The sequence below is a fragment of the Taeniopygia guttata genome, chromosome 2 (assembly GCF_048771995.1).
Source record: "Taeniopygia guttata chromosome 2, bTaeGut7.mat, whole genome shotgun sequence".
NCBI classification, from domain to species: Eukaryota; Metazoa; Chordata; class Aves; order Passeriformes; family Estrildidae; genus Taeniopygia; species Taeniopygia guttata.
In genome coordinates, this window is record NC_133026.1 from 62,977,827 (window position 1) to 63,004,071 (window position 26,245).

Consider the following 26,245-nt stretch of genomic DNA (forward strand, 5'->3'; position numbering starts at 1 on the left):
TTGACTTTTTTGTCAGCCCCCCACCACGTTCTTTTCCTCAGAGCTGCTTTTAGTCACCTCTCTGCCCAACCTGTGGATGTTCCTGGGATTGCCCTGACCCATGTGTAGGACCTTGCACTTGCCTTTGTTAAACCTCATGAGGTTTGCACAGGCCCAGCTCTCCAGCCTGTCCAGTCCCTCTGGATGCCATCCCTTCTTCTCTTGCCTGCTGACCGCTCCTCACAGCTCGGTGTCATCAGCAAACTTGCTGAAGGTGCCCTTGGTCCCACTGTCCATGTCACTGACAAAGATACTGACCAACAGTGGCCCCAGGACCGACCCCTCCGGGACGCCACTTGTCGCTGGTCTCCTCATGGACATCGGGCCATTGACTGAAACTCTTTGCATGTGGCCATCCTGCCAATGCTTTATCCACTGAATGGTCTGTCCATACATCCATATCTTGGTGACTGATTAGTAATTATAAAAATAGCAAAGAAAAATCAGAATTTTTGGGTTACTCAAGTAGCAAGGTGTGGAAGATGCAATCTCATGAGCTACATAATGAAGTACAGTAGTTTTCAGGAAATCTGCTTACACATTAGTGCTTTGGATTGCATCTAAATTTGTGCATTTTTTTAGAGACTAAATTCTGTTCTCTGTACCACTCCTGTAATGGTAACAATGTGAATTAATTTAGTTTAATTTTTTGTAACTATAAAGATAAGATGAAATCCTGTGCTGAGTATACTATGGTGCTAAAGTATTGAAAATGCTATCCAAAATGATCACAGAAGACCTCTTATATACAAACATGTTTTTTAAAGTTAGTCTTTAAAATATATTCAAGTTAATCACTAGCTATTTTGAATTTGCGGACTTCTTTATGCAAAGAAAGTGACTGGCATTGCTTGTGTAGGAAAGAGGTTTTGTGAGGCAGTAGCTTCTGAAGGGTAGCTCCCCACTGGTGATACTGGCCTGTGATGACTGTTTCTCAGGGCAGGCAATTGTAAATAATGCTGATTTTGCAGTGTGAAGATATTATATAAATTCTCACATTCTCTTTGTGTTATTACTTTGGATATCAGAGTTTTTTGGATAGAGAAAGAGCAATATGGTTAGAGTGTTATATATATATATATGAAACAGCACTTATGTAAAAAAGTGTTCACGATCACAGTGCGTATTTAAACTGACTTTAGATATGAAAAGACATAGTGGAGGGGAAGATAGTTGCCAGTATATTACATGTCTAAGTCTTGATTCTCCATGCACACCTCAAGTTAGTGAATTTGTCTATTTTAGAAAGAAGGAGGTGAGACAGTTGTTTATTCTCTACACCATAGAAATAATTTCAGATTTATCAGTGAGACAACTAAGGCAAAAAGAAAAGTTTGGGTCTAAATTGAAACACCTTCTATATAATAAAACCTGTTTTCTGTGAACAGTAGTTGTACTATGAACAGCTGCTTAGATTGAAATGAACATGATAATTTTTAATTTTTTTGCAAATAAGTGTTATTTTGCAGTGTGTTTTGCAAATTACTTCAGTGTTGAATCTGGAGAAATGAGTAAGGGTTTAATACACCATTACCATATAAAATTATGAGGAAAATAATTCTCAAGGCATATTTTGGAGAGCAAACTGTAACGTGGGATTAGGAAAAGCACTGCAAATAGCAATATCAGATTCACACAGGGACAGAGGGAAAGGAATAAAAAGCATCCAAAGGTGAAGGAGAGATGATTTTATTGTTTTCCCAAGAACAAAAGAAGTCCAGCATGTGGGTAAGGATACACCAAAAGTCAATATAGTATCTATATCTGGAGGAAAATACAGAACAATATGTTCTTCTTCTACAAAAAGCAGGTGATAGTTTGTTTGCCATATTTTTGTAGTTATAATAGAAAGTCGGCAGATTATTTTATATGACATCTGTGAAGAGGGAAAGACTGGAATGAAGACAGAGAATGACATTTGTGCTTGTAGAAGTAACTCTTGGTTGCTTTACTCTTGAGGAGGGACTTTAGCAAGTTGTAGTGCTGTATCATTTCTGCCTAACTGGAGACTTCAGTTGTGACCCTTTTTTAGGAAGAAGCTCTGACTATTCACAGACTTTAAAGAACAGTGGCAAAATCTGCAGTACAAATAGCTCAGGTTGCTTTAGTATCTATGTTGTACCCTTAAAGGGCATAATTTTTAGGTGTTCTATCAAGAGTTCAATGGCTACTTCATGCTACAGCCACTGTTGAGGTGAAGCTTTCTGGAAAAAAATAATGTTCAAGAAGTAGTTTGAGTAAAAAATAACCTTTAAAATATTTTATTACCCAGTTCTGGGAAACTACATGTGTTTTTCCTTATCCTACTTCATTCCAGATTACAGGAAATTGAAGATGCTTACGGAGAAGGTTTTTATATGTATATTGCTTCAGAAATACATGTTAACCATGTAATAGAGAAGTTGCTGCTACCCAGCTTTTTAAAGAAAAAATCTGAATTATTGAAAGGTGAATTTAATTACCTCAACAGAAGCTGCTATTAATGAAGCTGACATTTTCCAAGCCTAAAACGCTTTGCTGCTTCTGCTTTGTTCTCCTTGCCAAAGCATGAGGGATTTTGAAATGGGAGGTGTTTTGACCAATATCAGAGTAATCAGATTAATACCTAGAGTCTGTTACTTTAGTATGCATATATGAACTGATGGTGGATAGGATCAGTAAGTAACAGAGTTTAAGACAGTGCATATTTTCAAAAGACAACAAAAACCAATTTTAGTCATCAATCCCTTTGATTCAGGAGTTTAAATATCCGTGTAATGTGTTAGGTTGAGTAATTAGTGATTTGATGTTAAAATGTATGTAAGCATTAGATGCATTTCAGGAAAATTGTAATTATTGGGAGTGTATCTTCATGCAAATTACACCAGCAGGAGGTATATGTGTGTTAAAACCAGTGATGCAGTGTAGGGTGGTTTTATTTCTGATTGACATGTTTCAAGTATAAAGCTTAGGAAGTTACAAGTACTGGTGAAACAAGAAAGTAACTTGAATACATAGCTTACTGCAGAACATGTACTACTCATGTGCAAAATGCAGGTCTAGTAAAAAGCTAATTATGTGTGAAGATCATGAACGTATTTGTATGTACTCTGTGTCTTTTCTTTTTGTTGTTGTTAGGAAGGTACACAGTGGACGAACACTGTAGAATCTGTTCTTCCAAATAAACTTTAAAAACTTGAAATTTGGAAGAATCTTTGCCAAGCACAGTTATCAGCAATCCCACAGCTCTATTTGTACCCCACAGCCTGGTTACAAAAGGAAATGGGAGACTGTAGTCATGGAAGCTGCAGTGATATTAAATAAGAAATTAGTTTAGGTTCAGACTAAAGATTGAGAGACTTGAGACCCAAAACAGAGAAATACCTTTTTCCATCTGGAAAAAATAGTTCATCTACCAATAAATCTCTTAAAGAAATAGAATGTCACAACTAAGAGGCAGCTGTGCAAGCCCTGAGATTGCTTAATTAGGGGAAAGTTCTGTATCACTAGCTTTTCTAGATCAAGTATTGAGAGAAGTCCTATTGCAGGCAGAGTGACCTGGGACACACATCCCTCTAAGACATGTTGGCATTGAGGTAAAGGAATATAGATAGAGCCAGCAAATAATGTTGTTCTGAACTGTAATCTAGAATTTTTTAGCATGTTTGTATTTGTAGACAAAAATTCAGTCATGGTCTTGTATCCAGGAGCTTTATTTCTTATGGAAATCATCTTTTGATGCAAGAGTCAGAGGAGCCAGGTAGGAGATTCTAAGTATGTATTGTGCCTTCTTGAAAGAAATTGTTCCAGAGAAAGTTCTTGCTTTCTAGTTCTATATTTAGAACTGAGGGGAAAAAGGAAGAAGAGACTGCTAATGAATAAACTTCTAAGAGCTGAGGTCTGTGTCCCATCTTACTCTGAGGTTTGGTCAGCTCTACAGTAGTAGACTTGTCACTGATGCTTCTGTAAGCAGTAGGCTGCTGAAAAGCCTTGTTTGGTGTTGGTAGATGAAACTGTTGTAGAATTAAATGAAATTTGATAAATTGACTACAGCATACCAAGTTCACTCTTCAACTGTCCTATGATTTTCTTTTTTCTACTCCTCTTTCTTGTTACAATTCCCATTTTTGAAGTTTGCTTAGCTGTGACAAGGTGTTCTCTAACATTTGGAGTGCAGTTTTGCTGTGACCTGCTCTCTCCTAAAGACACTCTTTTTAGATAAAACATTTTGAATCTTTGTCAGTCGTTTGTACTTGAGCACTGTTGAAGGTCCAGTTTCTGCTGCTTTGAAAGCAAGTCTGTAGTGCTAATGCTTAATATTGACAAAGTCTTTATTCTTCTTGCTGAAGGACAAAGTGGCAATATTTCTATTGGTGTTATCCTTTAGGTAAATAGTTGTCAAGCTGTTGAAGCTGTGAGGTAGCTTTAGATTATTTCTACATTTTCACAGATAATCACACCCAGAATATGGGCATCTTTGAGATGAAATTTTTTCCTTTCATGCTACCAGAGTTGCCGATAATAAGTATGCATTTCAGTTTTCTCTGTTTTTTTTTGTTTTTTGGTTTTTTTTAGCAAGACATTGGTAGCACCAAGTTTTGTACCTTCACCTTTTGTACTGCAGTAGAGAGATATATGCAAGAGAGTTTGGCAAGTGCTGACAGAATATTTACCTCTGGAAAAAAAAATCTAGGATTTGCATTCTGACATGTAGTTTTTACAAATGAATTGAAGATGGGAAGAATTTCCTTTGGCGTTCTATATGTGAGTGATGCTGAAATCTTTTAGTAATGATAAAATTTTTAGTAACTTAATAAACATAGTAATACTTATGTAATAGCTTTGACTGCCAAAAATGTGTCTCCTAAATCCAGTTCTAGTGGTTTTATAGCTCTGATTAGGACCTTTTCCATTTAAGATGATAAGTCTATTTGATGCTACTTGTTCTTATTTTTAAAGGAGGAAAACAGTGCGTGTTTGGTAATTATCCATTGTTGCAGATGTTTGTACAGATATAAACAGCTTTGCATGGGTTTTCATTCTGCTTTTGTGCAAAGTAGAAAATGTATGTCTGTCTTACCTTGGTGTAAATGAAAGGTTAGAACTATTGTGAACAATGAGTTGATCAAATGAGATTAAGATTTTCTAACCATTGTTGTAATAGCTAGGTGACTATAATTAGGGTAAAGCAGTTGATGAATTCTACAGTAGACTGTAACTTACAAGTGTTGTAACTATTTCTCTGTAAATTATATCTAAGAAAGATCTGTGATTCTGACAGTTTAGCATCAGTCATCAGTGGTGACTTGTGAGGAAGTAAGTCTCAGGCAAACTATTTATCCAGGGAGTTAATTCTCTAAAGCCAGATTGTTACAGGTCCTCCATCCACGCCCATTTCCCTGATGTCCTGTATGGAAAAGTTTCTTACAAAGATGTGCTTTCTGATTGTGATCTGCACTTTTGAATACGTCATAAAGGAGTTGCACATACAGAGATTAGTTTGTTTAATGTAGGTGCCAGGTATAGAACTTCCTGAAATGCTTTTTCAGGAGTTGGCTGTTCAGCTAGGCATGGCATGCACCACAGCTGTGATTCCTTGGAATCACTGGCATTGATGAGAATGCAGTAATTAAACTATTTTGTCTATTGTCTTTGCTAAGACCATGAAAGGATGTAAAACTTAAAGCTGATGATAAATAATGAGCTTCACTGGGACAATTGTAATTTTATAAGCAACTTGGTTAGAAATATATGTAGAGGGTGAATTAAAATGTGAATTATAACCTACAGGCCACTATATTAATTGAATGTTACAGATAGCCTCAAAGTTAGCTCTTGCATGACTTGTGTCCAGGAATCCTAAAGGAATGGATACCGTTTGATTGAAATAGAGCTTGGGAAAAAGAGAAATCTTAATATTTGTTTTAGCAGAGCTGTTACATTTTTGAAAGGAGGGTTGAGCTATGCAATTCTTTTTATTGCACTGCTAGCATGAAGGACCACGGGAAGTGCATTAGTCCCTTATGGGACTCCTGCTCATAGACATGAATGTGTTCCAACCTCACTGCACACACTTCTGCCTCCAAAGGAGGTTGGGAGTGGCTGTGGGCCATGAAGTGATGATCCTGTATGAACTCATCCTGCTGGTACCCACTGCCTGAAAACACTTGAGTTGGTGGACTCTGTATTGTCAGGCCTTGGGCCAGATCTGGTGTCATCCCTCACTGCAGAGCTGTCACAAAATCAACGTAAAAGCTGCATCGTCTGCTGAAGCTAATTGGACAGAAAGGTAATAATCTGTCCACATCTGATCCACATTTATTTTGTACAGCTCTGGCTTCCAGAGCAATATATATGTAACACAGCCCTCACCATGACCAGTCCTGTACTGTACAGACACTCTGGCCAGTCATGCCGTAAGGATGCAGCAGCTCAGTTTACAGCAATTCATCGGCTGTTAATCCAATCAGTCTGTTCTGCTAATCAAATCAGTCAGCTCCCGCAGCATGTGGCAGCGGGCTTATGTGTGCTCTCCCAGGCTCGAGTCAATGGAGCAGCATGGAGCTGCAGTGAAGGTGAACTCTTGGATTTATATGGTATCCTAGTGTAATTTCTTAATGATGCTATTTGAACTTAAGCCATACAATATTGGTGTTTTACATTCTTTTTGATACAGATGTTGATAATCTATGTGTATGTGTTAAGCTGTTTTTCAAATTTCACTGCTGGTGCTAACTGCAGTGAGCAATACTCTGACTTGACCTTAAGTTATCCTATGGGAAATTATGTATTTTCTAATAAAATATGTACATACAGGATTTTAGTTCACATTTCACCAACCTTCAGGTGTGTTTTGACATCCTCATCAAATATATTTTTGAATAACTGTTTTCCCAAAACTACTTTAAGCAAAACATGGCACTTAATTGTTTTTGTGTGGTGTAATGCTATTTATTAGGTGATTTTTTTTTAATGTAGAATGCATTTATTTTACTTACAATAAGAAGTATTTGAATACTGTTTATCATTGACTTCTGCAAGATTTTAATAAATGGAAGATACAATCACTTGTAAGCATTGCTGATTGCTTATGGGGGATCATTTAGGTCCCATTTGTGTATGAATTAGTTTCCAATTTAAGAAAGGGTGACTGTTCACTTATAGTGCATACATATGTCATGTAAGACTTGCATTTATTCCAGGTTTCTGTCTCTGACTTGGGGAATATCTCCAGTAGTAATTTGGCTCAAGTGGAGAAAGTCAGTAGAGTGAAGCAGTAGGTGCTGTGGCCCCCACCTCTACATATTCTACTGTGCATCACTTTTATTTTGGACTAGATTTAGTGGTGCCTCTTAAGATCAAATATCCATGCCACTACATGTATTGAAACTGTTCAGAGGTGTTACTTGCTTGGATCTGTGTGCCCCTTTAGGGGTTGAAGCATGACAGATGCGTTGGTACATTTCCATTTCCAGTTTCTATTTCTTCATAAAAAGTCCACATTCTGTATAGCAAAACTGATCTGTGAATAAAACCATTCCACAGTAAGCAGGAATAGTGCAGAGAAGATTTGCTTCCAAATTGCACTACTGCTCTGAACAAAAATAGTAATGTAAACATGGCTTTCAGCTAACAGAACAAGGCCTTCTCCTATATTTTACAGACAACAGGTAGATATAGAACAGGTCCTATAGATTCTATTCTGTAAACTTTAAGCTAACTTAGCATGACATGAGTGAGGACAGAAAGGAAGATGATGGGAATGTACAATGGATTTATTATAAACAAGGCAATACTCATTGAATATTTACCTGCCCACATTTTGTTTATTTTGTTGCCTTCCCACCCCACAACAGATGTACCTTTAGTTTAATTTTCTCAAATGTTCAAAGTGTGATCTTTTTAATATATGTATACATGTATACAATGGCTGAGAGCATGCTTTATATCAAGTTTGCAAATGTGCCCAAATTATAATGCTTTAGATTGAGAATATTCTTTTGAATTTCATGCTTACTTTTATTGACCTGAACTAAGGAGCTTTGGTCAAGGATTAAGAATGCATGTCCTTTTCCTGACAATGAGGCACTGGACCAGTCCAGCCTATAGGTGTTTGTTGTCCTCTGCTGAAAGTTGCGGTCCTCTTAGATGTGTCAGAAAATGCCGCATATGTGGCTGCTCTCCAAACCAGTTATTTCAGGATGCCTACATTAACTCAGGTATTCTTAATATCTAAACCAGGTCACTTTGACAGAACTACATTAGGGAATAATTACAGAAGAAGTTGTGCTGACAGATGGGGAGGAGCTGTTGTTTCTGAGCACAGGACAGGGAGGAGTTGCAGTGCTGTCATTTTCACCGGTGCATCTATAGCTGGACAGCACTTCAGCCTGCAACTGTGTATTACTTTTGTTTGTTTGTTTATTGGGACTTTTTTTGAGTGTAAATTCTGTATAATTTGGTAATAAAAGCAATTAAAATCATCAGGGAGGAAGATCAAGCATGAACCAATTTTACCACATTCATGGAAGGAAAAGAAGTTTACCATTTTACAGATGAGAAATCTCAGGTATAATTGTGGTGGGTGGGATTATAATTTGTGCATTTCAGTGTTGGATTATACCTCTGAACAGCTCATTGTTTTTCTCTCAGTTCTTCTGCTGCCTGAGTTTTTGAGTGTCATTGATTAGTACTCCCCAGGTGGAGAAAGTGATAACTTAGCATGCTAAAATAAACTATGAGATGTTTATTTTTTGCCACCCAGGTAGTTTGCCTGATAACTTTCCCTCACACCCATTTTATCTTTTTTTTATGTTATTTTGTCTTTTGTTGTGATTCTTCTACAGTACTTAAAAACTAACCATTAATGGCAAATCCTGCTGTACAGAACCTTTTAATCTCTTGAAAATAAGTACTACCCCCTGGTATAGGACAGGGCATGGGACACTGTAAAAATGGTAGTTGTCACAAAGTACTAGTCAGCATTTCTAGTGTGATTATGGCAATGGATGTGTCTTGCTTCCAGCTCTGGGTGAGAAACACTTATGTAGCTGTTATCATCAGCAAAAGTATTGAGGCAAAATATTCCTGAGCAGCTTCTCAGGTGCTTCTAGGGGAGCCAGACTAACCAAACTGAGTCAATGCAAAGAAAGAAGTCCCTCACTAAAGCTCTGAAGCTGCATGATAAATTGTGTATCACGGGTTAATTGTTGTCATTTTTGTGCTTTAAATAAAATAAAAGATGTATTCAAGAAAAAATGAAGGGTTACAAAAAAATCCTTTTAATCAAAAAGGAGCAATGTCAAAGTAGGTTTTGTTGCAGGCTTGGACAGTACAGCTAAATATAACTGTTTTCTTTATGCATTTCTGCTTGCTCCATAAATCATCAGGTTAAGAATGGATTTTTGTGTCTCCTGTTTTAGAGTTCATCTATTATCTCTGCAAGGTACCTGGTTTTTTGGATGGCAGGAATGGCTTCCTACTTGAAAAGGGCATGTCCTTAATGGGTGGCCTTTCAGTACAGAAAGACAGTGGTAGAACTTTGTGCTCAGTAATTGATGCTGTTCATTACAAAGATTTTGTATTAGAGAATAAAAATACCTTGGTAGTAGTAGAGATCTTCCTCTGAGAATTGTGCTCTTAAAGTCTATTTTAGAAGGTCAAGAGAGGCAGAGAGGATAAGCAAGACTAGCAGTAACTGCTTTTTTGACAAGATAGGAAGTTTGATTCATGATTTTGTTCTTAGTTTTTAATTTAACATTTCTGACTTAATATTTGAAGGTCTTTTTGCTCAGTCTCTACTAAGAAAAAATTGAAGGCATGTTTCTCCACTGTGACCTTCTTCAACTCTCTTGGAGTTGTATTTTCTTTTAAGATGTCTTTAAATAGTTTTGTGGAAAAACAAGTGTCATTTTTCTAGGTACATGGTTTCTTAATCCCAGTAACTACTAGAAAGTTAAAAGTCAAAATAAAAATAGTTTTAATGTATTCTAAGATTTTGAATAAAATTTGGACAATTTATATTGCATGTTTCTCTATAGAATGCACTGAACTGATTAACAAGGCAAAGGTGGAGCTTGTTTGTATTAGATTCTTATTTTTGTGGTGTTGATTTGGTTGAGTTTTTTTAAGACCTATGCAGACAGAGCTGAGCAACATCCTGATGACACAGTAGGGTATCACATGCAGTTGTAGGGTATGTTCTTATGCTGCTGCTGAGATTATAATAATAGTAATCATTTAAGCTGACTGTTGAAAACCAGGGAGTACATTATGATAGCATGCCATGTGTAAAATTGAAACGCAGTCATAAGAAAATCTGTTGTCAGCAGTCATGTGATTTGGTAATGAATCATATACCATATATGTACACTGTTTATATGTGCACCACACATCCTTGTATTTTCCTCCCATCATTCAAAACTGTTCTGTAGACATTCCATTGGGTTAATGCCACTCCCGTAAATGTCACTCTTTCTTCAGAGGTTCTTCTAGGTAGGTGTGATCTTGGCTTCTGTGCATGTTTTTTTTCATGAAGGGCTGGGAGTTAAATTAATAAATAACAGTCCCAAGCAGCTGCCTTTTTTTTTTTTTAATTACAAAAAAGAAGAGAGGAGTAAAAAAGCTGTATCAGTCACACAATTGAAATGAAGTGGGATGGAGGATTTACCAGAATAATCATGCTGGGTAGAAAAAATGAAATAAAAAGGGCAATCCCTAAGACTAGCTTTGCACTTGTGTCTTTTTCAGTAAAAGAATTCCCTTTCCACAGGATTAGCATGATTGGCATAAGTTTTAGTCTGAGGCATGAGCCTCTGTTCCTGCAGCTGCTGCTGTCTGCTGCTGTCTGGCCTGCCTGCTTTACCCCAGTGCCTGAATTCCTCCAGCCCATGGGTTCCACATGCAGTTGCAGAATGTGCATGCTTAATACTTGTGACATAAATATCATCTCTGTTTGCAGATAAGTGAGGCATGGTAATTTGTTCAAGTATCTGTATCAAAGGCTCTGGCAAAAACAAATTCTATTTCCACAATAAATCTCTTAAAAAATCACCCAAATTTGCCTCAGTTCCTAAGCTGTTCCATATTGTCCCTGGTAGCTAAAGGTTAGCTCACTGTAATTAAGTGATTCTCACATATGCCTTATGCTAAGCAAGCAAATTATTCAAACAATATCAAATTGATAAGTTTCATAAGGTAAACACCCTGTATTTATACAGCATATTTAAACATGACTTTAATATTGAGAGAGGGAAATCATGTCCACATTGAAGCTGGTGCAAGAGCTTCTCTTGTGCTATCAATTTTAATGTCGTATTCAGATTCTTGTGCAAAATATTTAGTGAAGAACAATTTTGGCATTCTAGAACATGTTTTTGAGATAAAAGTAATAATCTAAAGTTTAATGTGAGGGCTTTCCAGTCAGCAGTGAAAGACTGTAATACTATAGAACTACAGTACAGATTACAAAACTACAAGACTATTTTATAATCTGTCTACACTTAACAAATTATTTATATGCAGGTCACTTTCATGAGTTGTATATCTCCCCATAACTAATGCTTATTTTTGCTTTTTAACAGGTAGAGAGAATTGTTGACAAGCGGAAAAACAAGAAAGGAAAAACAGAGTATTTGGTGCGATGGAAAGGCTACAACAGCGAAGATGATACTTGGGAGCCAGAACAGCACCTTGTCAATTGTGAGGAATATATACATGAATTTAACAGACGCCACAATGAAAAGCAGAAAGAAAGCACATTAACCAGGACAAACAGGACCTCTCCAAATAATGCCAGAAAACAAATTTCTAGGTCTACCAATAGTTCTTTTTCAAAGACGTCTTCTAAATCTTTAGTTATGGCTAAAGAACACGAGTCAAAAAATAGTCAACTTTTTTCTGCCACACAGAAGTTCCGGAAAAACAATTCACCATCTCTTTCTGGACGTAAAAATATGGACCTTGCAAAATCAGGTATTAAAATCCTTGTGCCCAAAAGTCCAATTAAGAGCCGGACAACAGTTGATGGCTTCCAGAATGAAAGCCCAGATAAAATGGACCATATAGAGCAAGATCAAGATGACTCTGTAGCACCAGAAGTAGCAGCAGAAAAGCCTGTGGGAGCTTTGTTAGGCCCTGGTGCGGAGCGTGCTAGGATGGGGAGCCGACCAAGGATACATCCATTAGTGCCACAATTGCCAGTGCCAGTAACAGCCACAATTCCGTCAGCATTAACAATAAATGGAAAAGGTAGGTGTACAAGTCATCATTTTGGTGGTGATTTTTCATTTGACTGCGGTTTTTTTGCAGTTGAGATGCAGACAAATTACCCACTCTATTTCAGCCATGCTAAGTCAAATCTGGAGAATTTCACTTTATTTTACATAACTATGTAACTACAAAGCCATTTTGAACTTTACCAGCTTTTGGTTTCCTTACAGAAATTTATTGGTATTTGTGTTTTCAGAATCATCATAAGATAGGCCTGTGTTTGCCTTGAAATTGTGTGGTACACATATTTAGTGTACCATTTCCAGACATTACATCATTGCTTTAAGTTTATTTAAATAGGTCAAATTTGATATGAATATTAGAAACATTAATTATGGGAAGAGATGAATGGTGTGAGCAAGGATTCTTCAGAACAGTTTATGTATCTATTTTGTTAAAAATATTGCCTGGAGAAAAAACCTTTGAGAGTGATGTTGCTTAAGAAATGAAGTTAAGAAGCTTTGTTTCTGTGAAAATTTGATCCAGTTGTGGGAATACATATGCCTTCTGCCTGGATTGAAATTTGTTTTCATTATATTTTATCAATATTTTGTTGTTTATACCTCATTTGATATTGAGTACTTACTTAGGAGTGATGTCTGGTTTGCTAATATCTCAGTAGGTCCCAGTTAATTCAATTTGTACTGTAAAATTTGTGACACCAAAGTAACTCAAACTGCTCTTCTAGGAGGGAGCTGTTTTTCCCACATTCAGCTGAGACCCTTGTTTAAGATTTCTTGGTTCTTACTGTTGTGCCCCAAACCTTTGTTCTTCCCTGACAGACTTGGCTGTGTGGTCACAAGTCCTCTCATATGTATGCTTTTGAGCTAAGTTTCCAAGTCTAACTTTTCAAGTAAAGACTGCGCCCTCAAATAAAATGCAGCAGGTCAAATGTACAGGTGTGCTATTGATGACGGCTTGCTGGAAAAATTGTCTGGAATTTTTCAAAGACTGGGCCTGCCAAAAAACACACTTAGAGACACTGTATAGGGAAAAAAACTTGCTAAAGACTTTGGGAGAATTTGTGTTGGGTACCCCACTATTGCTTGCCTTGAGATTTTGCAAAAGAACAGCTGCAGCCGGAGAGGTTGAGAAGCGATGGACAAGGGAGGAATGTGTTCTTGGAGCTGTGGTGTCAGGTCATGGACCAACCCATTTTGCTGCAGATGAACTAGGTAACCATGGCAATGCACACACGGATGCCAGGAATATCTCTTGCTTTGCATGGGCTAAAGAAGGAATGCAAATCTCAGAGGATGTAAACAAAACTGAAGGGGAAGATGCAAGAGATGCCAGGATGAGAGTTCTCTGAGTAGGTGAGGTAGAGGAGTGTGTTTTCACATGGGATGGTTTTATGATAGTTAATAGGCGTTTTGGAGTATGGTGGTGTTCCTAGTGAAATGATTGATAAGTTCTGCCTTTGGTGTCCTGGTTTTTTGCCTCATGTCATCCAGGAAAAATACCTGGGGTACCTTTTTGGGTAGATCAGATTAAATCATTCCCACCAACCTCTCACTTTGGTAATAGTGGTGTGATGGCAAGAGCCCAGTTATAGGGCATCAGATGGAAGCAGAAAGGCCTGCAGAAGAAAGGGAGTGACACAGAAGGCATTAGGTGAGATATATTCCTATTTCACTGCTGTGTAAAAATTTCCTCAACTGCCACCACTTCTTTCAGCTCTTCCAGGCATTTTTCTGGGCAACTAACAAGGAAAGCTGTTGACTGGCTCTAGGGATGATGACAATACGCTAATTTTCTCACACTTATGTGTTCATGAGATCCTAAAGGTGTAGATCAAAAAAGGAGAGCCAAGGAGATAGTCACAATATGTGGTTGATGAAACATACACAATATGTTCCACCTTCTGTCTGCTGCTGGAGGCATATCAGTGCATTATCTGAGGCTTTCCCTGTCTGCCCTGATACACCACTGCCAATCCCCAAGCTGAGCTGTGCATATCTGCTGCGAAATGGATGCTAAATATCCATATTTATTGGGGTTTTATTTTGTTCACCTGCAACACTTTTGGGGGGTAACCTTCCAATCATGCAGTATTTCTGTGATTATAAAACATGGAAAAAAAGTTGCAAAAGAAAAATACTTTGCACTTATATCTGACATCAGTCTCTCTTCCTAACTTTTCAGGATTTCTTTGATGTATCTTCCTCATGGAAGCCCAGACTCCAACTCAGCCATTATGTGTGGCCTGAGTGGATTTATTTAGGGAGAAGCAAAGAGAGACAGCCGTGTCTTCTAGAGCTCTCCTGGCCTTGGAGCTTCCTGAGCTGACACATTTGCTGTCTTTTCACTCCTTGAAGATGCATTCTTCTTCTTGCTGTTTTTATTTTTAACTTCACACTGCAACTCATTAAAAGTGTAGTAAATAGGTGCTTCCCTCCCCTGCATGGGGCTGCTGCAGTTCAGGATCCTGTTTTGCTCCTTACTCAGGACATTCCTTCTGTCTTAAATGGACACCTCATCACATTTTCAGCACAACCTCGGGAATCATATATCATGAGGGGTATTCATTGCACAGAAATGCATCTTCATGTGCACTAGATCTGGCATATTAATAATACAGATGATAGATCTGGCATTTGGAACACTCTTTCCAAACTTCCCACCTCCTCCACATACACCTTCTGTTAATTTTAAGAATTCCTACTACCACTTGGAGGATGCTGTCAGGAAGACAAAAGCATGTTTTGAAAAATAACTTGTTACTTGAGCTGGTTTAGGAATTTTTTATCAAGACATTTTTTGGCAAACAGAATTAGTCAAAACAGAAATTACTAGTCATAAAGCATATTTTTGAAAGATTCTAGAAAAATACAGATTACACTTCAAAAAAATTTTAGACAACTTTTAAAATTAAAACTGAATTACACTTTTTAAAAGTAATACTGGAAAAATAATTCGAATTTTAATATGAAAACAGTGTTCCTGATTTTGAGTATGCTGCTATGACTGTTTAGTAGTGTGACTCAGGTTGATCTCTAAAGTCCTCACTCAAGATGGTGAAACTCCTCATTGTTTAGTCTGTTGTTTTCCCCAGCCTTGTTTTTACCTTTTTTGTTTGTTTGTTTGTTTAATTTATAAGAGAAGTGCAAACCAAAAATCCCAGAAATATGTATGCAGATAAAAATACCATGACAGCAATTACTAGGAAATATTAGTGTTATTGTAGCACCTAATCTTCCTATTCCTGAGACAAACTTTAGTGGTGCACTTCATGTTCCAAAATCTTACCATCTCAGAAAAGGCAATCAGCAAATATCTGTTTAAATATAGAGGGGTTCTGGGGAATAAAATATCAGTAATGTTTACTCATGTTTACTCTGGGAGCTGATAGTCTCAGCACACTGAAATCAAGCTGCTATCAAGAAGAATAGCATTGTGTTGAATGTTCATATTTTAAAGGCTTGGCCTTGAAAACTGAGTCAATGGAGTAATATTTATACAAGGCTAAGAATTGGGGTGTTGTATGGAAGAAGTGAGGACAGGTCACTGAATTGAACATTGCTATGGTTCTGGTGTTTTGAACTGTGTGGTGATCATCAGCGGTTACTAAATTTAATAAAAGCAATCCTGAAATGATTAATCAAAATAGAAAGACAACAGCAAAGAAATGAAATGTTGTGGAAGAGATGTTAGTGGCATCTACAAGAAAAGCATATTACTCAAAACTAGGCAAGACAAAAAGTGGCTTTGTGTCTAACAACAGGTTCTGATACCTTAAAAGTTTCTAAAGTTTCCTTCTTCAAAGTGTTTCTAAGAAGTAACTTTGAAATCTTATTGCGAATGTTTTCCAGTGTAGTATGGTCATAATAACCAGGGAAGTTCTATTTAATAGAGTGCACAAGTAGCGAACCTATGAAAGGAATCTGATCTGTCACTCATACAGGGCTAGAGAGTTGTCTTGAAATTTTAGAAAGGACCATAAGTCAGTGTAATACCATTTCTTGGCAAATTCTAGTATTTTTTATTCTGGATAACTCTATAGTTGCTACAGTTTTTATTCAGCTAGCAATGTCCAACATGTGGATGTAGTTGAGAATACATGCCACAAGAAGAGAAATTTTGGGCAGAAAGGCATGCAAAGCTCGAAGTCTAAACTAAGGAAGAAAAGCACATCTAGCTGCATATGTTGTCAAAATTAGAATAAGGCAGGCTGGTGCCAGCGTACGGGAAGAGAAGAAATCCAAGAAATGCAGTGAATTACATCACTTGTTAGTCAGACAAGCACCACCAGTGTGCACGGTAGCATTAGCATCTCCCTCCTTGCACATCTTAGTTCAGATGAACAACTTGCAAGATCAGCAGGCTGACAATACAAAGATGCTTGCAGTGTAGCACCCTACAAGGAACAAGGGTGTCTGCTGATCTTTTAGTTGGATAATGGTGCTGTTTTTATCTCAAAACAATGGTATTGTCAGCAAAAGAAAAGCAGGCATCAGAAAAAAATAAACATGAAGAAAAGACTGAACTTAAGTTTTGTTTGTTACCTGTTCTCTCCTTTCCCCAGAGCAGCTTAAACCCACAGATTTGGAAAAATAAAAATCCACTCAAACACCAAAGGAAAATAATGTCTGTTTGCTTAAGTGTCTGATAGCTTTAGTCTCAAAAGGAATCAAGCAAGTGTGGAAGGGATTATGGAGGCCACTGGAACTGAGGAGAAACATCTGTTCTCAATGTAATACCAAGCCCAGCTGAAAGGAGTGCAGTCGCTCCCTGTTCATTAGGGTGAGGGAAGCTCACACACTTCCCTCCCAAATTCTCCTGGTTACTTTTTCGCCTCTGCCTGTGTGTGCCTGGGTGTTGGACTCTGCATGGAGCAATGGTCTGCTGTCACCAGCATAACTGGCAAAGCTCAAGAGTCCCATGGGAAGAGCACAGCAGCTGACAGAGCTGTGAACCACAGAGTTGTCCAGATGAACCACAAGCCATGCATAACACCCTCTGGGAAAGCAGAATTAAGAGACGGGTTGAAGAAGTTCATTGCTGTGAATTTGGAGTACAACAAGAGGAAATTTGGGGATAATGTGTTACAGGAGATTTTTTTATTTCTTTTTATCATCCTGAAAGGACGGAAACAGATTTGAGCCCTCCTTTTCTTAGCTGGGAGATGTTGGTTAAGTAGTAAAATGTGATTAAAAAAAAAAAACAAACCCTAAGAGAAGGAACTTATTTTTTCAGTGTGTTTTGAACGTTGCACTTGGATGGTGGCTTGATCTTGCAGAGTGATCTGGAAAGCAACCAAATATTTTATTAGTGCAAACAAAACCCCATGAAATGGGTTACAGCCCTTTGCAAGGCCCTCTTAACTTCTAAAATAACTGGTTGAACTTCTTCTTCAAATGCACAGGTGTGTAATTTTCTATCTTTGGTTGTGTATCTGTTTAGAAAATCACTAAGGAGTAATGCAGTTTTCATTTAATCAAGCTTAAAGACACCTTTAGATTTTTTTTTCTCCAGAAGTTTTTCACATTTTATTTTATTTGTTAAGAATTCACATTATTATGTCCCTTATGCACCATATTGCAACATTTTAACCTAACATCAATTTTGCCTTCTGTCTTACAAATTCATGTTCTTCAGCTGTTTTAACTAAAAATAATCTCAGTTGTTACTAATTTCTTGTTTATCTATATTTTCTGGCTTAGTATAAATGCAAAAGTTTTAAGCAGTATGGTAGAGTGCATGGTCTGTGTCGTGTAGAAAATTGATCCGTTACTGTTCTGATTTTTTGTCTTCCCTCTGCCTATTCTGCAGTTTATAGTTCACCTTATCATTACTTTACATGGAGCTCCAGGGTTGAGAACTTGCTGTGAAAATCTCTTATCTTTAGAACTGTATTGGTTTATGTCAACAGATTATCATAATAATAGTAATCAGGATCTAAGTTCACAGTTTGCTTTAATTTTAAGACTTTATTCCTGAAAAACATAAGGCATAAGTGACTGGTTTCTTTCCTTTTCTGCCTTCTGCCATTCTTCAATACTCAAAATGGAGATGTCTCAGTTGGGTGCTGCATTGGTGTAGACTTTTAATGCAGTTGAGCTGGTGTAAAATGTAGTTACTTGGAAAAGAGTGGTCCCTTTCCTTTCCCCAATCCCAGGCATGTGAGATATATTTTTATATATGATTAATCATACATATATGGCCTAACCAACTGCTCCTTTAAGGGCAGGCTTATTTTTATCAGCCTTCTGGAAGTGACAGTGAGGTAGAGGATGTGTCTCTGGGGAGGGAGATGGACACATAATTTTTTCCTTTCTTAATTCCATCTCTGAAAAACCGTTAAAGGAAACTCTGAATTGAACTTTTTTTTTTTTTTTTAAAAAGGGTAAGAAATTTCCCAATAAATTCTCAGTTTGGACATAAAAACCTCAGCCTAAGTTGCTAGAAAAACTCCTGTGTTGTTCTCACTGGAATTTGTATTACAGCTGTAGCCACCTGGTAAACATAAAGCTCATAGCTGTGCAGTTCCTCTGATGTTACATCCGTTTACATGAGCTGAGGATCTGGAGTCTCCATCTCTCTTGACTGACTGCTCAGGTGGGGTCAGTAATGATCTGCCATTACATTGTCCTACAGCACATGTGCCAACATGAGGCAAAAGTAAATTCTGAGGACAGGTTTGTCATACCTGTTGTGCCAAAACTTAGGAAAGATGAAGCACAATGAAGCAGAGCCTCCATTTACAAGACACTCTTTCAACCTACTTTGCCTACATCTGCACAGAGAAAGTGTGTTGAAGATCAGACCAAATTACAGAACAAAAATGTCACACTAGATACTTTTTTTTTGATCCAACATTGTCAAAATTGTAGAACTTCAGAGCAGCTTTTGAAATGTGAAGTGCAATCAGAAACGCTCATGTGGTGCCTTTTGCAGTTGTGCCTAGTAGAGTAACCAGCCACTTTTTTTGTCTCTCTCTGTTTCAATTTTTGAAAAAGTTTCATCTCCCATCTCTGTTAAAGCTATGAAGTGGATGGAATGAGGCAACTGTCATTATGAATCAGTGTTCTCTTGAAAAGAAGATTAATCTTAATAGTTTGATGCAAAAATCCATTTAAAAAACTCAACTAAAACAACTGTAATGTGGTTTGTGGAAGATTTGCCTAGATCACATTGTCTGTGTAAAATAAAGTCAACAAAACATCCTCGCAGGGAGACTGTTACAGGTGGGATAAAATATCATGCAATTAAGAGAAAACTCTGAAATAACTTGTTTACACTAATGCTTGTGAGAGAGAGAATATAGTTAAATTTAAGAAAATGCAATACTAAGATTTAAAACAAAGGTTTTTTAAGGCTATGTGTTGGGATAACAGCTGGATACAGTCTTGAATGTTATAGGTGTTCATAAAAATGCCTTTTTTTTTACATATACATGTATATATTATATTGCTGTGGAATAACTCCACTTCCTGCTCAGTCAGAGAAATGTCAGTACTCAAGGGGGCATAACCATGGTCCGGAGCTGCTGCTGTGAGTTACTGATAATAATATTATGAAGTTACTGTTGTTTAAAATAAAATAAATATGGAAGCTGTATGTTCACAATACTGTATGCAGTTTTTTCCAAACAAAAATATCTACATTACTTTCTCTACATACCATCTATATTTTAACCTTATTTAAGAACACACACTGAAATGCATTAGGCCACAAATTATCAAACAGTTAATTCTTCTCTAGTAACTGTTTTCTTCTTTAGTAATGGTTTTCTTAATTTTGCAATCTTGGAGCGCATAAAAAAGCTTTTGTCTTTAGTAAGTAAATGTAATTTAAAATGCCTTAAATTTTATTATGTTTTAGACACCTTTAAGAAACAAAGTAAAATCATAAACATTGGCACTTTGAGCTATAATATTCTAAATTTAAATGCATTTGAAAACTGGGAAGCCTTAAAATTTAATGTGGAAGAAGAGGAGGAAAGCATCGTACAATTGTATTAAGAGTTCTTTAAACATCTTACTGAAACATGGATAAAGAAATACAGACTGTCATCTGTTTTCTTTGAAAATATTCCTTGAAAGAGGCAACAAAAGAAAGTAAAAAGTTGTGTTTCAAAAGACTGCTTTGAAACTGACTGGAAAGAAGGAAAAGAGAGTAGGCTCATTGTAGTTGTGTCACAAGGCTGGCAGTGGGATCTGTGCTTATTTATATTTAGTGATATCTTTTTAAAGAAAGTGTTGCAGTGAGCAGCAACAGTACAAAACTTGCAGAGAAACACTTTATTACTTAAGGTACAAGAAAACAGAAATTTTAGAGATACATACCTGAAGCAGGAGCTAAATGAAGTGATGAACAGCAGGAAGATCATTTTTCTTGCTAGCTCCTAAACAGAATTTTTAGTTTGGGATGCAGATAGGAACGCCTGAGCACTGCTAAGGGCAACGCCAAGAAGGCTTGGCCTAATATTGGACTAAAGAAGCTCTCAAGTTTTCTCTGTTTGCCACACACCTTTGTTGTTACTCTTCAGTCACACCTGGTTGTAATGAATCTGTAGGTAACGCATTGGCTGGTACAATGTCTTTCATGCCTCAGCACTGCTGTCCTTTGGATTTCAGCTTGAATTCCTGTGTTGTTTGAAAGATGGGCTAGATTGAGAGGGAACAGAATAAGTGGCTGGCAAGGTCCTTATGAGAGGTGTTGTACTTCCAGTGCCTACACAGCTGGGGAATCTAGGCCAAGCCATTGACAAAAGCTGGTATAACAGGAACAAAGAGGATATTAAGTAATTTGTAGAGCTCTGGTCTGGTTCCTGCTGAAGTCCTTATGTGAAGCACTCTTACTTTACAAAACTTGCTTATAGAAATGTATAAAACAATCATATTAGAAAAAAAATGCTTCAGAGTTCAGATGCTTTAGATAAAGAACACTGATTGTCATTTGTCCTCTTTTGGTTTGGTATAGTCAGCTCAAAACCCATCTAGTGTAAACAGAATTATTATGTTGTATTCTCCCCTCATCCTTTGGTTTTCTGGATGGATTTCAAATTCAGAGGGCACTTTTGAGAAATACAGGAATGAGTTGAAAGCAACAGTAAATGCAAAGCTTATTTTACCAGACATAACATTTTATTGACAGAGCTAATTTAAAAACAAATTTGCACCAAACAGAAAGAATAGCCTGCCAGGGCTTCTCTCAAATTTGATAAGTGTGTGAAGATGTATTTGTGGCAGTACGGGGTAACTCCCTTTCACCAAAGAATTCAAAGATAGTGGGTTTTTTCTTGCATTAGTACAAGCAGGCAAATTCAATATGGTCATTAGAGGTATTTCAAACAACTTACTATGTGGTTTGTGATTTTCTGCTTCAATTTCTGAGTAGAGAGGATGACAGATTATTCTGCATCGTTTAGAGAATCATCTATTTTTACCTTCTGTTCATGGGTAGGCAATTAGCTTGAAAACCTATTTTAAATATTTAAAAGTTTATACAAAACACAAGTTACATCTTTGCTGTTATTGAAAGCTAGTAGGGCATTTTGTTTTCTTATTTCTTTTCACACTGATAGTGCTTTTTGTTCCATTAGCTTTATTGGGTCCTGTATAGTTGGTCAGATTTGGGAGGGGTTTTTACAAATGATCTTTCTGAGCACAGACAGTGGAGCAGTGAATAAAAACCTTTTTATTTTAAAAAAGGGGAGAGGGAGAAGAAACCAAAATTCATACATTTCTTATTCCATGTCCATGTCAGAAGTGGAAAGTTTTCCATTTAAAAAATGGTAAAAGTAAACTTAATTAGAAATCTTACCAGAAATATGTATAATATTAATATATATTGTGTAATAACTTTACAGTAAGAGAATAGTTTTTTTCAAATGGTCATATAGTACCAGATAGTAATGATAGGAAGTGGAGGGCTTGCCCAAACCATGGGTCAGGAGCCAGGACCTCTTCTAAAAGAAATACTCTGAAAATAGGGGTTTCTGAACTTGATTTATTTTCTGCTCTTAAGAATCAGAGGAAATGTTTATTTCAAGTATTTTCTTTCTCTTTCTTGAATGCTAGATTTCACAAGCCTTTAGATGCTCTAAAGAAAGAGTCAAAAGTAGCAAGTATATTATGTTTAATCAGCTTTGAAAGCAATGGGTGAAATTGTTCAGGTGTGAGTACCTTTAAGACACATAAAAATAAATGCTGTGGGATTTTATATTCTTCAGATTGGTGGGTTTAGGTGCCTGTTATGTTTATTGACCTCATGGAAAAGTGTTGATACTTTGAATTTAGATTTCTTTTTGCATTTCCAAATACAGGTGTAACTAGCTAACATTAAAGCACTAAGTAGCATTAAGCACTAAGCACTAAAGAGCACTAAGTCTTCTGATAAAGTAATACAAGCCAAAACAATTAGCATTGCCCACTGATCCTTATTTTTCAGCTTCCTGTGAAGCTTTGAGGAAGAAAATGGGCTTGTTACAATATGTTAAGATATTTTGCTCTGAAGTCCTTTCTTTTTTCTAGTATTGAATTTTCCTCTGGCATGGTGGTCATCTTCAAGGAATCATTGTTCCTCTCTTAGATCTTGTAATAGTTGAGGGTTCCCTGCTACTGTTTTGTTGGCATAGTCCAGTTTGAAAAGTAATTTTGTAGTTTAATAAAGTATATTAGTAGAGTAGTGATTGGTGCATGATGTATTAAGGAGTAGTCCATTTGCCATTAAATGTTTTAGACATGTCAGTAATACACAGTTTTAAAAAGCAGTAATAAACTCTAGAGTCTTTTCTGTTAAAGTGTAATTTTCATTTTCACCACATTATTATGTATTATGAATTACAAACCTTATAGGCTACTGTAGTACAGATATGACAAATACATATGTTCAGGTTAAAGAGGGTGGGAATAATAAAAAATAACATTTATTTCAGGATAAACCTGTATAAAAGTCAGTGGGTCTGTCATTGGCCTGATACAGCTCTATACTTTTCTTTTTGTAATTTTGTCTAATGTTTTAGTACTTAGTCAGTGTCAGCATTAGCTATACTATCATCTTCTAACAAATCAATCACATTCAGTGATCACATTTTCAAATATTTTATCCATTGGGGTTTTTAAATAGACTTAAATATTAGTCTTTCTCCTATAACTACTATGTATACTCTTTGGACAGGCCATGTACTCTTCAAAGACTAAAAATAAAATTTCAGTATTCTGAGACAATTTTAGGTTCTGCACAGAAGTGAGTTGGGCAGCACTGTGTCAGGGTTAGAGAAGGCCCTTGGGGAGGCTGTTGAAACCTTTGGAAAACTGAGATACTCCTGCATCCCTGGCAATCCTCAGCAGATCAGGAGGATTTTTATTGGTTGCAGGATGATATGAACTGTTATATGATCTTTGTGTGCTTTTACAGACCTTGTTTATAGGTCAGTAAATTCCTTGGTATATGTCCAGTTTTCACAGATATTCTTGTAATTCTGCTCTAATTGTGACTTCATTTATGAGTAAAATGTTTTTGTAGAGGATGAAGTTAGGTAGGCAAATTGGCTTATAGGCTTATATTATTTAAGTTTCTTTTAATTTAATTTTTTCAGAAATTGCTGTGAAATCCTAGAACTCTGCCCAGTGTTTGTTGTACCTCAGATCAGTCTCTTTTACATCTGTTAGATACTGGGACATGACTGTTTTGAAAAAATCAACAAATTAAATGCAGTACTGCTTTGTAATATCTCTGTTACTGATAGCCTTGGCTGCACTGGTCACAATACTGTAGTTTGGGATTCTGCTGAACACACTGAGGGTTAATATTCAGACAATTGTTTTAAATTTTAGAAAAGAAAACTTCAGCTTGCCCAGAGCTTGGCTGGGAGGGATTCTGTGGGAAGCTTCCATGGAGGATAAAGGAGACAGCAAGTGCTGGGAGATTTTCAAGAACACTCTTGTTCAAAAGAAGTTCAAAAACCATTCATGCCCTTTAAAGGTGAGGGAAGTAGGGAGAGACCTCCTTGGTTTAACTACAAGCTTGTGAGTCTGCTCAAAGCCAGGAGAAGTGCACCATAGATGGAAAAGCAGATGGACACCCAGTGAGAACTGAAAGAGCATTGTCAGGGTGTGCAGAGATGCAGTTTGACAAGCAAAAGCTCAAATTGAAATTGGCCAGAGACATGAAAAACTATAAGAAAGGGTTCTTTAGGTAAGAAAACAACAAGCAGAAACAGAAGAAAAATACCCACTGTTAAACAGGAGAAGTGAACAGTCACCGGCAGTGCTGGAAAGGCAGAAAGGTTCTCAACACTTCCTTCCCCACCATCTTTACTTGCACCGCTGGGTCCCTGGCCTCGGGAACAAAAATCCAGGTGGATGCAAACACAGATCCTCCATCAGTGAAGGAAGAGTTGGTGTGTGACCTGTCACAGGAATTAGATCCATACACACTGATGGGCCCTGTCACTGTCCACCAGAGATGTTAGGAGAATGCTGACATCACTACAAGGCCACTCTCCATATTTTTAGAGGAGTCAAGAACTTACGGACATCAGGGATGTCCCAGAAAACTGGAAGGAGGCTGATGTCACCCCCATCTAAGAGAAAGGCTTAGGGGAGAATCCAGGAAATTATAGGTCCGTCAGTCTAACTTCAGTCCCTGGGAAAGTGATGGAATGAGTCCTGCTAAGAGCCAGCACAGCTCAGATGAAGCATGTCATTTGGAAGAGCCAGCCCAGATTCACCAAGGGCAAATGTCGCTTCATAAATCTGACCACCTTCTATGACAAAGAAGCCAGCTTGGTGGATGTGCGGGGTGAGTGGTGACATTGTCTACTTGGATCTCTCCAGGGTTTCCAAAATGGTGTCCTACAGCCTCCTCCCAGAGAAACGAATGTGTGACAGCCTGGCCTGGTATCCCATGTAGGGAAAATATAATCCAGGAGTGTGTCATGGACTGGGATCTACCCAGCTGAGGCGCAGCTCTGTGGAAAGGGACCTGGGAGTCCTGGTGCCCAAACAGCTCAGTCTGAGAGAGCAGTGTGCTGCTGCTGTAGCAAAGAAAGCCAGCAGGATGCTGTGCTGTGTCAACAAGGGCATCACCAGCAGGGATGGAGAAGTCATTGTCCCTCTCTAATCATTGCTTGTCAGGCTGCACCTGGACTACTGGGTTCAGTTTTGGTCCCCACAATGCAAGAAGGTGTGGACAGGCTGGGGAGGGTCCAGAGAAGGGCCACGAAGATGATCAAAGGCCTGGGCAGGCTGATGTGTAAGGAAAGGCTGAGAGAGAAAAGGATTTGTTCAGCCTTAGGAAAAGAAGACTCAAAGAAGACTGTATCACCATGTCCCAGTATTTATAGGGTGACTAAAAAGAAGATGGAGACTCCCTTTTAACAAAGAGTCATATGGAAAAGATAGGAGTAATATGTGGATATAAGTTGCTGCTGGGGAGATGGGTCACAAGAGGAGAATTTTTTCACAATGTGAACAATTGGCCACTTGAATAATCTCCCCAGGCAAGTGGTGGATTCCCCAGACTTGAACACTTTGAACAATCAGTGTGACAGGGTGCTAGGTCTTCTTGTTTAGACCATGCTTTTGCAAGAAGGGTTGGTCCAGAAGATCCTCAAGGTCCTTTCACAGAACCTGGTGTTCTGTCACTCTGTGGTACTATTTCAGTGATGAAGTTTCTAATACTTAGGCATTTCGTTGATTTGTTTAAAATTAATTGTATTTAAAATATAGTATAGCAAGCTGAAGATTTATGAAGAAAAATATGCAATTGAAATTTTGTTGACAGAATATCTACATTCATGGAAAAAATATCTAAAGTTAAGTTAAAACCCATTAGAGGAACAGATGAAAATGATATTGTACTCTAATCTTCCCTTCATGGAGGATGTAATGCTCTCCTTCACTTCTGAATTCTTATAACCACGGTAAACTGTAATATCCCTAGTTAGAACAGGGATTCCAACTAGTTTTTATCCTCATCAGGGACCAATAAAAGACTAAAGCGTAAA

At 37.5% G+C, this 26,245-nt stretch overlaps 1 protein-coding gene across 3 annotated transcripts in view; it reads left to right on the forward strand.

The window, feature by feature from the left end:
* Positions 1-26,245, forward strand: part of CDYL (chromodomain Y like) — a 103,481-nt gene that overhangs the window by 34,682 nt on the left and 42,554 nt on the right. For all 3 annotated transcript variants that reach the window (XM_072924100.1, XM_030265444.4, XM_030265445.4), the window contains exon 2: positions 11,601-12,267. In XM_072924100.1, the coding sequence (XP_072780201.1) occupies positions 11,601-12,267 (667 nt within the window). The remainder of the gene's footprint in view (positions 1-11,600; positions 12,268-26,245) is intronic.